The 14666-nt window shown below is 46.4% G+C and overlaps 1 protein-coding gene across 1 annotated transcript in view; it reads right to left on the reverse strand.

The window, feature by feature from the left end:
• Nucleotides 1-369: 369 nt before the first annotated feature.
• Nucleotides 370-14666, reverse strand: part of plppr3a (phospholipid phosphatase related 3a) — a gene marked incomplete at both ends in the record, with an annotated part of 16787 nt that continues 2490 nt past the window's right edge. The window contains 6 exons of the mRNA XM_080783910.1: nucleotides 370-1401; nucleotides 2187-3020; nucleotides 4816-4989; nucleotides 7232-7289; nucleotides 10043-10238; nucleotides 12711-12840. Of these exons, the coding sequence (XP_080640036.1) occupies nucleotides 370-1401; nucleotides 2187-3020; nucleotides 4816-4989; nucleotides 7232-7289; nucleotides 10043-10238; nucleotides 12711-12840 (2424 nt within the window). The remainder of the gene's footprint in view (nucleotides 1402-2186; nucleotides 3021-4815; nucleotides 4990-7231; nucleotides 7290-10042; nucleotides 10239-12710; nucleotides 12841-14666) is intronic.

Consider the following 14666-nt stretch of genomic DNA (forward strand, 5'->3'; position numbering starts at 1 on the left):
TGTGTATGTGTGAGCTTACACACACACCTTGCTTTGCACTCTTTCATCTCCGGTCTGTCTCAATGAAGCTGCTTGTTCATGAATGCACATGAATAATTCCTGTCTCCAAACATTACAAGTGAATGACTTTCATTTTCCACCTCTTCCAAATTGCCTCCAAATGTTTTCCCCCCCCCCGTCATCTTGTCACTCCTCTAAATCGTCTCAAAACCTCCTTTTGTCCTAGTTTCACTGGGTCACTAACCCCAAAAACCTCTCACGCCACAGTCTCCAAAAACCTCTCACGCCACAGTCTCCCAGGTAAAACGCATACACTCTCAAGTCTCTCATTCTGCATGGTCTATACATAACACGCCTCCTGTGGTACGGTTATAGCATCCTCTCATTCTGCATGGTCTTGTAGTAGTGCTCCTGCTCAGCGTGGCTGTGGGCCGAGGGCCGACGGGGCAGCGTGGACGAGCGCGACAGAGCCTGGCCTTGGCCGTCCATCAGCAGGTCAGGGTGGGGAGGAGGCGGGAGCATCAGGGAGGGGCAGAACGGTTGAGGGGACGGGGGCATGTGGGAGGACGAGGATGGGTGAGGCGGTGGGGGCATGTGGGAGGACGAGGACGGGTGAGGCGGTGGGGGCATGTGGGAGGACGAGGACGGGTGAGGCGGTGGGGGCATGTGGGAGGACGAGGAGGGGTGAGGCGGTGGGGGCATGTTGTGACAGGAGGATGGGTGAGGCGGTGGGGGCATGTTGTGACAGGAGGACGGGTGTGGGGGAGGAGGCATTGGGCTGGAGGAGGGGTGCGGAGGTGGGGGGAGAGGGGAGGAGCTGCGGTGGTGAGGGGGCGGAGGCAGCGGGGAGGAGGACATCAGGTGGGGTGGAGGTGGCAGAGGGGCGGAGGAGGCCATGGAGGGGAAGGGTGGGGGAGGCAGCGGAGAGGAGTCCTCCTCCATCATCTCTACCCCCCCTCCCCCTCCCCCTCCTCCTCCCGTGGAGGAGGACGAGGACAGGGAGTCCGTCTTGACGGGGAGGGTCCGGTAGTCGCGGTACTGGCTGATGTTGTCCTGCCTGTGCAGAGCGCCACGGTGGTGTTTCTCTGCCTCGGCGTCGCCCCCCGCCCCGCTCAGCATGTGCCCGCTGATGGTGTTCCTCCACTCCCAGGGCTTCCCGTTGCTGGTGGACACGCGCACCACCGGGTGATGGGGCGCGTGGGCGTCGATGGTGACGATGCTGGCGATGCTGCCCGGGTTGCTCCCGCCGACGCTGTCGCCGCCGCGGTCCGAGGGGATGCGGTAGTACGGCGACTCGGAGCCGTTGGAAGACCCGCCCCCGCAAGAAGAGGCGGAGTCTGAGGTCTGGGCGGAGGGTGTGACCGCTCCACCGTGGCTCTGCTGCATGGACATGGCTATGACCTGGAAACCCAGACAGGACCAATCAGTGTTTTACACATGCATGCGTTGTGTTGTGTTCGTCAAAGCACTACAACTTGTTCCCATTTCAGTTTCCAGAAGACAAGTTCTGATGACTGAAATCAGACAGAATTTCTGATATCCCTAGTTTCTACTCTATTACCAGTAAGACGCGCAAACGCGGGAAGCGAACGCAGCTCGTACATATTTGGGTTTTGGACGTATAGCTGCTTTGGGGACTCCTTATATGGTTATGGCTGAGTCATGGTGACACAAATCACTCAGCTCCATATATGGGCACAAAAGCGGGACAGACAGACACACAGACAGACATGATCTGCTAGGTCTCATAGTAAGTGCTCACTGCGTTCGCAACTAGAGTTGGGAAGGAATAGGCAGTAGTGGCTACTGCTGCGCTAATGGAATATAAATGTAATTATTATGGAGTTATACAGATGTCAGATATTCCAGGAGTCTACGAGAGAGTAAGAGTAACTCACTTACACAAGAACCAGAGTCTGGGAATGTAAATGTCCTGACGGGCATGAAGGATCACTTAAATTAAAAATACAACAGTTAAATAAATAAACCCCCAAAAAATGTTGATTATCCCATATATCATGATAGCTAGATTTATCAGTACACCCACAATGTGGTGCTGACCATGTTTGACAGCTGTTAAATGTCCCCTCCAGTCAAAAGTCTCTTTTGCAACACTGGATGCCTGGCAGTTGAAATTAAAGTGACAAATGACCGTTCAGCAACACTGTAATTATATGGCGCCTCACCTGCATGATTCTGGGCTGGCCGGGAGGCTGGCTGGGAACACGCGGCGTGGACACGGCGATAGGGCCCGTTCCCGGCTCCTTGGGCCCGCCTCCCTCGGTGAGGGACAGCCATTTGGCTCGCGTCTTGGCACTCTTGGGGGAGACAGGCGGGGGCCGGCAGGCCTCCTCGGGGATGTGGACCAGAGGGGGGGGGACCACCACCACCCTGGAGCCTGTGGGCGTGGCGTTGGGCCGGTTGGCCTGCACTGTGGGGTAGAGGGATGAAGGCATGCCCTGTTCTCCTCCCTCTCCTCCTCCTCCCGCGCCTCCTTCCTCTCCCCTGTCTGCTCCCTCAGACACCTCCTCCTCGTCCCGGGAGCTCTGGCTGCGCAGCTCCATGGAGCGCTGTTTCCATTCCGACACCAGCTGTCGAGACCTCTGGGGGTCGTAGGGCACGTGGAAGGTCATGTGACGCTGCACGGTCACGCCGACTGGCTCGTCCGAAGGCGAAATGGGGCTGTTGCCATTGGCGACGCGGGGCAAGGTGTTGCTGAACGTCACCATGGTTTCCTTACCCATGGGGCCGCGGGGCGCCAGGAGCTCCACGTCGGCGCTGGCTCTCTTGAGAGAGGCCAGCGACGCCTTCTCCCGTCTGACCTTGCTGCGCCCCCCGTTCCCCAGAGCGGCGCCCAGCTCCTCTCTGCTCTCGGAGGCCCTCGGGGTCTTCCTGTACAGGGAGTCGTGGCTCCGCTGGCTCAGCACCCTCAGCTGGTCTTTGTGCTTGGCTGGGGAATGTCTCGTATGAACTGGAGCATCTTCCTCGGCCGCCTTGAAGTTCCCCACTGTATACACAGCCTATGGAGAACAGGCAGTGGTGGAAAAAGTACTCAAATGTTTTACTTAAATAAAAGTACAAAGACTGCAATGTAGATGTAATCCGTTACAAGTAGAAGTCCTGTATTCAAAATGTACTCAAGTAAAAGTTAAAAAAAGGCATCGGCATCAAAATTAAACGCAAAGTAAATAAAGTTTAAAAAAAATTTGAAGTAAAAGTATTGGAAATTGGAAATACTCAGGTAAAGTACAAATGCATCAACATTGTACTTAAGTACAGTACTTAAAGGACCACTTTTCAACCTATGTTTTTATACTCGGTCTGTGTCTCATAGGAGGGCTGTGGGCAGTTCAGAAACCGTCTTCCATGCAGTGACATCATCGATGGGGAATACAAGCTAATAGAAACTGCAGGCGTTCTAGTCCTGAAAAGTTGCAATGCGAAAATGGAAGCCATTGTTCTCACGATAATGAAAATCTAAACATTTATGTAAAAAAAAATCTTGTTTAAAAAAGTCTGCCTAATGACGATGTCCCTGGAAGACGGTTTCTAAACTTGTGCCATTTTATCATGATTATTAGTGAGGACCTATTACCGGTATATGAAGATAGGTTGAAAAGTGGTGAAGTGGTCCTTTAAGTAAATGTACTTAGTTACTTTCCACTACTGAGCAGAGGGGATGGAGAGAGGAGGGGCACTGGGAAAAGAAGGGTCTACAGCACGGGAGGTGTGAGTGGGGGGTGAGAGAGAGTTTCAATAGTTTCTCTCCATGTCAACCCAGGCTGCCAGGAATCTGTCTGGTTGTGCTGAAGACAGACACCCAGGACAGGACGTTAGGTACATGTGTGAGCAGCCTGAGCAGGGTGAGAAGAAATGAATGAAGAGGAAAACAGTGCTCAGCATGCTTAATGGAGCGCTGGGCCGTGAACGTGTATACTTTCTTTCATCTAGGCCGAGGGGGAAGATTTTATTTCCTTCTTATTATTAGCGTGACGCATACACGAGAGCATGAGTGAATAGATAGCTTCCTCTTTTTCTTCTGTTTAGAGTAATTTTCTCTTTTCATCCTTCAATAGGTTGGAGGAAATGCTTTCTCTTTTCAAAATGAGACAGAATAGAAGGAGAGGGAAAGAGAAGAGGAGGAGGAAGTGGGGACGGGACAGGACGGGACGGGGGGGTCGGTGAAAAAAACTAAAAAACAGTGGAAAGTTTATTCTTAAAACCGTGTGAAATTGTTTCAGAGAATTCTTATCAGATTATCCATTCTCTCTTTCGCACCCTCTCTAATAGAAAAAAGGCTATTTTTGGCCCAAAAAACTCTTGGGATGAGAAAGTGTGTAAGCCACATAAGGTAAGAACAGCAGTGTGTGTTAGCACAGGCTGTGTGATACATTGTGAGGTAATGCAGAGAACAGCAGTGTGTGTTAGCACAGGCTGTGTGTGATACTGCCGAGATATGATGACTGTGAAGATCCATTCAAACAAAAGCTGTTCCAATGGGAGAAGTGGATCTTTCCATGTTTACTTCAACTGCACAACACGGTGCTGACTGCAACTCATAGTCCCAGCCGACGACAATGAATGCCAGCATTTGAACCCGAAATAAATGCTGAACACAGGCAGTATGATAATCCCACAATACCATGTAAATGTCTTAATGATAAATTACAGTCATGCTTACCCTTCCTTGTACTGCGCACACACAGGCAGGCAGGCACGCACGCATGCACACACACACACACACACACACACTTGCGCACACACGCACGCACGCACACACACACACACACAGCACATAGAACGTATGTCACTGACCAGGTAGACCCCGATACCGGCTCCTATGACGTATCCCACGTACACATCGATGGCGTGGCTGCGGTGCTGAGTGATCTGTGTCAGTCCCGCCAGGCCTGCAGCCATGCAGAAGGAGAACACCAACAATGGCTTCAGCAGCTTGGTGGTGCTGCTGATGCACACGTTGAGATACATCTGCAGAGAGGAGAAAACAATCCCATATTTACTTTGATTTACTCCTCAGTGTCTCGTGCCCAAAATTGCCGATCGACAAGCTGTTATGAGCTTTTAGAGCTGCTATATTCAAGCCGTTATGAGCTTGTATAGAGCTGCTATATTCGGCACTGCTATATTGTAAGACGAGTATGAATTGGGCGTTGGAGGCAGAGTTGGAGAAAAACTGACAGACAGACAAAATGTGGTTGTTTTCCAGTCCAAAAATTCCAATTACATGTGGGAGACTCATTTTATTGCAACCGCGTGAAACCATAAGAAATGTTTGAGCATATCCTATAAGCCTCAATTAAAGAGTAGAAAAGGCTCTCTACACTACAGGCTGTATCTCAATTCATATCACAATTATAGTATTTTCAACATACTTTCTTTAGATGTTTTGTCCGTTTTGTGAAGTCCCCCAGACAGACAGCCGAGAGACCAATACAAGGGCGGAGGAACCCACTGACAAAAGCGGAGCAACAGTTGCAGCTCTACTGCTGCTCCGATTTGCACACTTTTGACAGCACGTCTCAACTCAAACAAACGAAACACATGCTTCGTTCCTCCCTTCTCTCCCTCCCTCTCCACCCGACAGTCAGTCCACCGAGGCTTCATGAGCCCACACAGGGGCTCTGCGAGGCTAACCATCAGTGGTGTGAAGCACTGGTTCACAAACCTTTTCATGTCAAGGACCCCCAAAATTACACTCATTAGCCCACAGACCCCTTTAAAAATATATGCTAAGGTAAGAGATAAGAGAAGTTTTTTCGGCTCTAGCAGTGATTTTCAGGTTTGACCTGAATTAGGCTACGGTCCCCTATTTAATGGCATTTATTTCTCTGAGACCCCAATTTATATTGTAAAATCAATGTTAATTTAACTCTGAGAGTGTACAAATGGAATCCATGGAACCAAATGGGTCCATTTGGTTCCATTTGTACACTCTCTGAGTTACAGACCCGTAATGGTCGATTTGGTTCCAACCTATAATTTAGCTGGGGACCCCATTGAACTGCCTCAGGGACCCCCCCCCCCCACTTTGGGAACCACTGGTGTAATGTAATTAAGTACATTTACTCTAGCCTGGCTCCAGCCCCGAATCGCCAGCCACGCTCATAAAATACTAACTGTCAGTTTTACTGTACGGCTCTCTAGTCAGCCCGCTGGGAACACGGTGGCCAGGCAACCAGGGGTGTAGCACTTGAGGTTATCACTGTCTGCAACACGGTTCAGTATTTAATGAGGTATTTACATCAGGCTCTCTGGTCCTCGGATATAGCTTCTGCTTTCCAGTTATTTGATCAGCATTGGTATTCTTCCTTTCTTAGAGTACAGTGTAGAGAGACAGGAAACCAACAGACACATGCAAGAAACCCCCCCCCCCCCCCGCATCTCATTGTAAATAGAATATCTAAACGCGTGAATCTTTTTACAATGACATTATTTTTCAGAAAGGAAGCTATTGAGGGTTAAAATGGGTCTATGCTTCCAACTCGAGTAGAATTATTAATGTTTTGTACAAGTGTCCATGACACTTTTGTTCTGTAAAATATTTCGGGGGCATATTTATAATGTGTGCAGGCTTGAGTATGTTGAATCTAGTTTGCATTAATGAGGATTTAGTTGACACAATAAATTAAAATCGCGATAGTATTCCATGTGGGGCAGACGGCCTGTCACAGCAGCGCAGCTTTGTTTTTGCGAGGAAAGCGGTAAAATGTGACTTTCGTTGTTGTTTTCGTCTCAGATTTAGTCCGACGGAGCGTCACAGTATAACTCTATGGGGACACAAAAGCGACACAAAAGTAGGACCCGGAAGTATCTCAGGAGGGGGCGCTCATGTCACAGCTAAAATACTGAATAGCAGAGGGAGAGGTATCAGAGGGGATTGCCCTGATTCCTACTGAGCTAACTGACTAAAGCACTAGCCATTTAAAGTATATTTGAATGATCTATTTGATTTGCTCAGTGTGTGTGTGTGTGTGTGTGTGTGTGTGTGTGTGAGAGAGAGACGGGCTGGTTCAACACACCACACAGACAGGCCCATCTGCTCAGTGTGTGTGTGAGAGAGAGACGGGCTGGTTCAACACACCACACAGACAGGCCCATCTGCTCAGTGTGTGTGAGAGAGAGAGTGACAGGCTGGTTCAACACACCACACGGACAGGCCCATCACATGCAGCACAAACACAAAGACAGGCAACACGCAGGAGGTGCTTACGGAAATATAGACAGCAGCGAAGCCAGAGAGCGTTGCATGCTGGGACGGAAATGTTTTCCTGAGGGGAGAGAGGGAGAGAAAAGAGAGAGTGAGGGCAGGGGTGAGAGACTGAGGAGACATATGCTAGTGAGATGTATGCTAATATAAGTGATCGATCGGCTGGTGTGAATAGAATCGTGTGTGTCGTCCGCAGGAGGATGTGTGTGCAACCAAAGTGGCATGCAACCTCTTGTTTGTGATTTTAATGGGGATACTCAACACAAAATATCTATCTGCCTTTGTGTATCCTCATGCTGTGTGTGTGTGTGTGTGTGTGTGTGTGTGTGTGTGTGTGTGTGTGTGTGTGTGTGTGTGTGTGTGTGTGTGTGTATCAAGGAGAGTGTTTGTCCTTGGATTTGTGAATTAATATCCATAATTAATTTTGGGAAGGATGTTGGGGTAATTAATTATAGGGACAGAGATACTCATTTAAATTATGTGTGTTGTAAAAAAAAAAAACGGAATCACTAATCTATCCGAATATGAATATCTGTTTGTGTGTCAGTGGATATATGCTGAATTTAATTTGATTTCAGTTTATTATCAGAATATTCTTCTATGTGTCTTGCATCCCAAGTATAAATACCACAACATGTAATTATCCCCTCATTGTCAATTAATCAATTAATCGTCCGGTTTGGTTATAGGCAACCAAGACTTTGTTAGTTGATTTGTTAGTAATTTTATGATTTTCCATGCACCTTCTTGTGAACCCTAGCTATACGCCTTTAATTCTGACAGTCTATAACTTCCATATAGCCAGTATTCATTGTGAAATCAATCAACACTAAAATGTTAAGTTCTCTTACCTCACCAACCTGGAAAGGCTGTTCTCTTATATAATATGCAGCAAACACAGTTGTACAGATTTGTTGATTAAACCAACTAATCGATTACGGGTTCCTATGATTATTAAGACTTTCTGGACTGACTGACTGACTTAAGTTCGGCATTTATAATGCATTATAATGCACTTACAGTATAAGGCATTATAACGCTGCTAAAAATCATGCATAACAACTTCTAACAAGGTTTATAAAGGTGCTGGTCATGATGCATTATAAACTCAGCAGAACAGCACATAATCCCTACCAGGTAACACTGTATTTAAATTCAGAACAAAGACACTTTATAACTGACAAAGTTATGGTCATAATATAAATGTATTAAAGCCTTATAAGCACATTATATAAGGCATTATAAATGTGCTTATAATGCTTATAATTACCGAATTTCTTTAGTTGAGGACAGCCCTTCATATGTGTGTGTGTGTGTGTGTGTGTGTGTGTGTGTGTGTGTGTGTGTGTGTGTGTGTGTGTGTGTGTGTGTGTGTGTGTGTGTGTGTGTGCGTGTGCGTGCGTGCGTGCGTGCGTGCGTGTGTGTGTGTGTGTGTGTGTGTGTGAGAGAGCGTGCGTGCGTGTGTGCATGTGTGTGTTTGTGTCTTGTTAGTGTTTTGTGTTTCGTTTTGTTTAGTGGATATGTTAAAAAAGGAAGATAGCATGTTATCTGTGTTACTATGATGTGTGCCACATTTCTGAATCAAAAATTTAAATACCAAAAAAAGATCAGACATTATGAATAGGTGGCTGCATTCAATGCATTTTAATCCAATGTAATCATTCCCTATTACATGCAGTGCTTAGTCCACATAGGAACACTGGTCTGCACTGCATGTGTGCACAGATGCATGTATATTATATCATTTGTTTGTGTGCATGTGTGCATACATTAATGCGGTGTAAATGAGGTTGTCTCCATTTTGTCTGTGTGAGTGTAAGTATCTCTGTATCAGTACCATTAAGACATAATCTCACCCTGTATATGCGCTTCGTCTATGTTTTAAATTTATTTTCTTTTTTGAAAATATTTTGTATTGCAGATAATGCTGCATACAATATGTTTGAACCATCCTATAGCGGCATAAAGAAAAAACTATCTAGCAAACAAACACGAACAGCTACCATAAAAATAAAATGTATTCACATTGTGGAGCAATTCGCTCGCTAAAGAACAACATTTGTGCGGGTTCATCTACTTATGAACCAACCAGTAAGTGTCCTAGCCGACACCAGGCGGGTTCATCTACTTATGAACCAACCAGTAAGTGTCCTAGCCGACACCAGGCGGGTTCATCTACTTATGAACCAACCAGTAAGTGTCCTAGCCGACACCAGGCGGGTTCATCTACTTATGAACCAACCAGTAAGTGTCCTAGCCGACACCAGGCGGGTTCATCTACTTATGAACCAACCAGTAAGTGTCCTAGCCGACACCAGGCGGGTTCATCTACTTATGAACCAACCAGTAAGTGTCCTAGCCGACACCAGGCGGGTTCATCTACTTATCAACCAACCAGTAAGTGTCCTAGCCGACACCAGGCGGGTTCATCTACTTATCAACCAACCAGTAAGTGTCCTAGCCGACACCAGGCGGGTTCATCTACTTATCAACCAACCAGTAAGTGTCCTAGCCGACACCAGGGTCTAAATGTCCCAGTGGAAGTGTAGGGAGACCACCTGGTCCTCCAATCACTGCACATGTGCCAGTAGGTATATTGTACTAGACGTGGTTCAGGTCACTACGTGGCCCTCACACCTCCTGGTATGCCCACAATATGGAGATCTCTGTATGTGTCAGTCCTCATCCCTTTTATGCCCATATATTGCGACAGTGACTTTTATTGGTGCCAGTATGGTGCTGTAAAGCATTTCTCCCCAAAATGGCTATCCAGCATGTGTATTAGAAACACTTACAAGTGCATCTGCATCTTACCTAGCTGACATAATTGCGTACGGGTCCTTCCCCATGCAGATGTTGTGCATGATATAGGCATTGTTGTCACATGACACTCCCGGGGCGGTGTAATTGGGCTGGCAGACGGTGAGGAAGAAAGGGGAGTGGTAACCGGTAGCCAACTGGATGACATCTGTCACCAGAGCTGTTGCTAGGAGACCAAATACATGAACACCTGGGGGATGAGACGGAGAGGGCGAGAGAGAAAGAGGGAGAGATGGAGAGAGAGGGAGAGGGCAGGTGGGTGAAAATATGTCAGTCAGTTAGTGAGGCAAGCAAAAGAGAAGAAAGCCTCTATTGTGCTGCTGTGCATTTATTGACACCTATTGGTCATATGCACTTCTTCACACTGTCTCTTTCTCTTTTTGTCTCACTGTGTGCAACAGAATAATATACATTTTTAGACTGCTTTAACCTTCTTGGTTTAGTGCGTGGCTTGGATTCCTCTTTTTTATCAGGCCATTGGCGTCTACTCAACACACACAAGATAACGTTTTACTGCTGTACTTTGTTGAAGTGCAGTTCGAACCCTCATTCTCTTGCAATATAACACATTGAGTAATACAAGCACCACTTCTTCCAGTCAACTGCATTGACCTGCAGAGGGGTGCACAGCAGACTCTGCCATGATGATTTATCTGTGGCAGTTATTTGGAGTTGTCCGGCTGTTTTGAGTGTTGTTTGTGAGACCAGATATGGATCTGTGGACTGGAGTGGTTGTGAGGCCCTCAGCTCAGTTTCACTATCAAGATGGAGTGGATTTATATTACACTCTCGTATAAGTCCATTATTACGCTCTGTGCGTCGTCAACTTAACCTTGAGGATATCGCTTTGCAGCGAGAGAGACAGAGAGAGAGAGAGAGAGAGAGAGAGAGAGAGAGAGAGAGACAGAGAGAGAGAGAGAGAGAGAGAGAGAGAGAGAGACACGGTGGAGAGAACAAGTCAAAGTCATGGTTATAAAGGCAAGCAAAAGCCTCTGTGGATTCTGCACATTATACTGTACTTACCTTAGTCTGTTTATCTGTATTTAACATTATAACTCTATTTCTCTCTCTCTTTCACAAAGTATAGCAGTGACAGCTGAATACCACTTCATGTAACAGTTCTTCAACAAATGTTGTTGACCAAGGGCGAGGTCAAAACTGAGGGGTGGCTGTAGAGAGAAGACCCAGTCAGCAGAGTGAGTCAGAGTCAAGGTGAGGGGTGGAGGTAGAGAGAAGACCCAGTCAGCAGAGTGAGTCAGAGTCAAGGTGAGGGGTGGAGGTAGAGAGAAGACCCAGTCAGCAGAGTGAGTCAGAGTCAAGGTTAGGGGTGGAGGTAGAGAGAAGACCCAGTCAGCAGAGTGAGTCAGAGTCAAGGTTAGGGGTGGAGGTAGAGAGAAGACCCAGTCAGCAGAGTGAGTCAGAGTCAAGGTGAGGGGTGGAGGTAGAGAGAAGACCCAGTCAGCAGAGTGAGTCAGAGTCAAGGTGAGGGGTGGAGGTAGAGAGAAGACCCAGTCAGCAGAGTGAGTCAGAGTCAAGGTGAGGGGTGGAGGTAGAGAGAAGACCCAGTCAGCAGAGTGAGTCAGAGTCAAGGTGAGGGGTGGAGGTAGAGAGAAGACCCAGTCAGCAGAGTGAGTCAAAGTCAAGGTGAAGAAAGCAAGTGATTGAGCACAAGAGCCTCAAGGTGTTTATACACATGACCCTGTCATTCCTTTCACCAGCCTGCTGAACAATAACATTACCTTCAGTAACAATCCCAAACTTTGTTTTGGGGCCATTATAAAGCCTCTTCACAAACAGTGTAATTGTGTCAAATTGAATTAATTACATTTTCCACTTGCAAGGTTCATATTATTCTGCCTCTAGACATTTCCAGCACAGTAGTATACAAATGCCTATTTAATTCTTGGCCACCCTTCATTTAATCCATGTAATTAGCTTTTCTGTCTATTGTGAAAAGGTATAGGTGAAAAGATGACAGCTCGAGGGTTGAACTGACACTGATAATATCTTCTCCTAATCCTAAAATGTTCTTTTCTCGACGACCTAGAGGTTTTCTTCTTGCGTCTTATAGATAATAGAAAATGGGTCTAGACTCAAGTTGTGTAGCACAGAGGGGGTTGATGAAATATAGTGATAACACACTGCAAGAAAGAAAAATTATCCAGTTACACATATTTGCAGGTGAGATAAAAATCCTCCTGGGGATTTTATAAAGGAAACATTCAGTGTCAGATAAAATCCTCCTTGGGATTTGAAAAAGGAGACATTCAGTGTCAGAGGCCACTCCATTTCATCAAGGAATATGGAAAAACCTTTTGCTACGAAATGTTGAAGAAAGGTCACGGTGCACTGACCACTCTCCTCTCCTGCCAGAAGAAATGAATATATAAATAAACGGGTCGACAGGCAGAAGCAAACCTAAAACAGAGAGCAGTTGAATGCATGAGTGGCGAAACGGCAGTATCCTTGAAGTAGAGTCAATAACTATTTGATGAACTGTATTCTCAAGCTTCCTACAGCACCCCCTCGCCCCGTTATGACTACTGCTGATTGCTATTCCAGGACGGCCTGCTGTGCTGCTCTGTCTGTCTAGCACTGGCCCAGGCCTCCCACGGATGGATCACTGTTATTGGCATCACATGTCACCGGTTGTCAGACATACCCACGAAGCGCACTGTTCTCCGCAGGAAGGAGTTGAAGTTGCAGCCTCCCGCGTTGATGCTGCCCTCTGCTTTGGGACAAGCCTTCAGTCTGGACTGCATGCAGTACATCACACCCTCTCCCACCATGATCTGTAGAGAGAGCAGGAGAGAAACATGTGAGTGTGTTATTGATGTGGTGTTATTAGTGTGTTTGCCCGACTTTATTTACTTATTCCGTATAAACTTTATTAAGGTCCCTGTGACGTCATATGGGTCAATATATCATCATCATCATCATACATCATGGTACTGTGCGTGTGGTCGTTGCAACCATACTGTACCTTTCTAGTTGCTGTCAGGCTAAAAACCTCCTATCTCTATATTCTAACTTTTTCTCTTTTCTTTTTTCACCCTGGCCTACTTGATCACACTACACGTGGTATTCAACTGGCGTGTGTGTCCAGCTGGTGCTTGTTGTCGGTCGATAATGTCAAGGCAATGATGTTTAAGCACTGTCAAATAGGTCTACCTACATCTATTCTAAGGTAGCATATACCTGTATAGACATAAGACATATTTTTCTGCTCATTACTGTGCAGAAATCTTCGTGTTTGAGCATAAAATGCATTTTGAAAAACCACACATTTTTGCACTGTGCGGCCCCCGGCCCCCCCATACACAATCATTCTACAGTTGTGGCCCCCGGCCTAATCTAGTTAATACCCCTACAGCATCAAAAGTAGCAAATGCACAAGCTCGACGAGCAAGACGTGCTACTTTTCTATTTAAATCCTGAAAAGTATTACAGTTTTTGACATAATGAGGTTTCCACCCGACAGAGACAATATCCTGTGTTCACAGCTCCTTTTATACACGAGAGCAACGTTAGGTCTCTCAAAGACAGCTTGGCTAACCCTCCAAGGGTCATTGTACAGTATGTACGGTTTGCTTATCTACAAATGCTACGTGTGTTAGTTAGATAGCATCTTTATTTACATGACCATGTTGTACCCTTTCATCTCTTGACTATATAGGATTCCAGTCATTCTGGATAAGCGCATCTGCAAAATTGTTATAAGAGATATATTCTCTTTATATATTTGCATATTTAATGTCAGACAGACAGAGGAAATGAGAGAGAGTTGTATTAATATTGAATCAAGGCCTTGCAGTGATACAGAGAAGACAAGATAAAGATGGAATGAGCGAAAGAGGGTCAATTAGAATGTTAATAGCGTTGAATGTCCTGGTGATTCCTTTTTTTACTCATCTTGATCTATGGTGAGAGAGGGAGCGAACGACAGAGAGAGGTGCTATTGAGTAGTGATCAGTTCCAATCAAGTTGATAGATGAGAGGTGGAGAGGTCTGCTTGTTTCCATGCTGCTGATGGATTAGTGATGTGTGTGTGTGTGTGTGTGTGTGTGTGTGTGTGTGTGTGTGTGTGTGTGTGTGTGTGTGTGTGTGTGTGTGTGTACTGTATGTGCAATTGTGCATGGGTGTGTTATTGATTAGAGGATCTGTGGTGTGTGTGTGTGCGTGCGTGTGTGTGTGTGTGTGTGTGCACTGTGCATGTGTGTGCGCTCGCGTGCACATGTGTGTGAGAGATTGGTGTGCAAGGCAATGTCAGGTGTGTGTTTATCAGTGTCCATCGATCGCTATGCATGAAGTGAGATTGAATTTGCCTTGAGTGTTGTTTGATAATGCATATGTCTGCATGTTTGAGGGACCAACGTGCGTATGGGTGTGTCGTGTGTGTGTGTGTGTACATGTTTTTGTAATGTGTCCAAATGTGTAGCTGTGTGTGTCTATACTATAGTATATCTTAACCTGTGTGCTGCGCTTGCTTCCCTGATATTTCTTGGCCATGGACAAGCATTTGTTCTTTGTAATTCTGCATGTGGACGTTTGCATGTGTCTTTTTTGACAGGGGTACCCAAACCTTTTCAGCTTGAGATCCAAAGAGAGATATTTGGTG

This window comes from Protomyctophum bolini (assembly GCF_963924005.1).
Source record: "Protomyctophum bolini genome assembly, chromosome: 15".
Lineage (NCBI taxonomy): Eukaryota > Metazoa > Chordata > Actinopteri > Myctophiformes > Myctophidae > Protomyctophum > Protomyctophum bolini.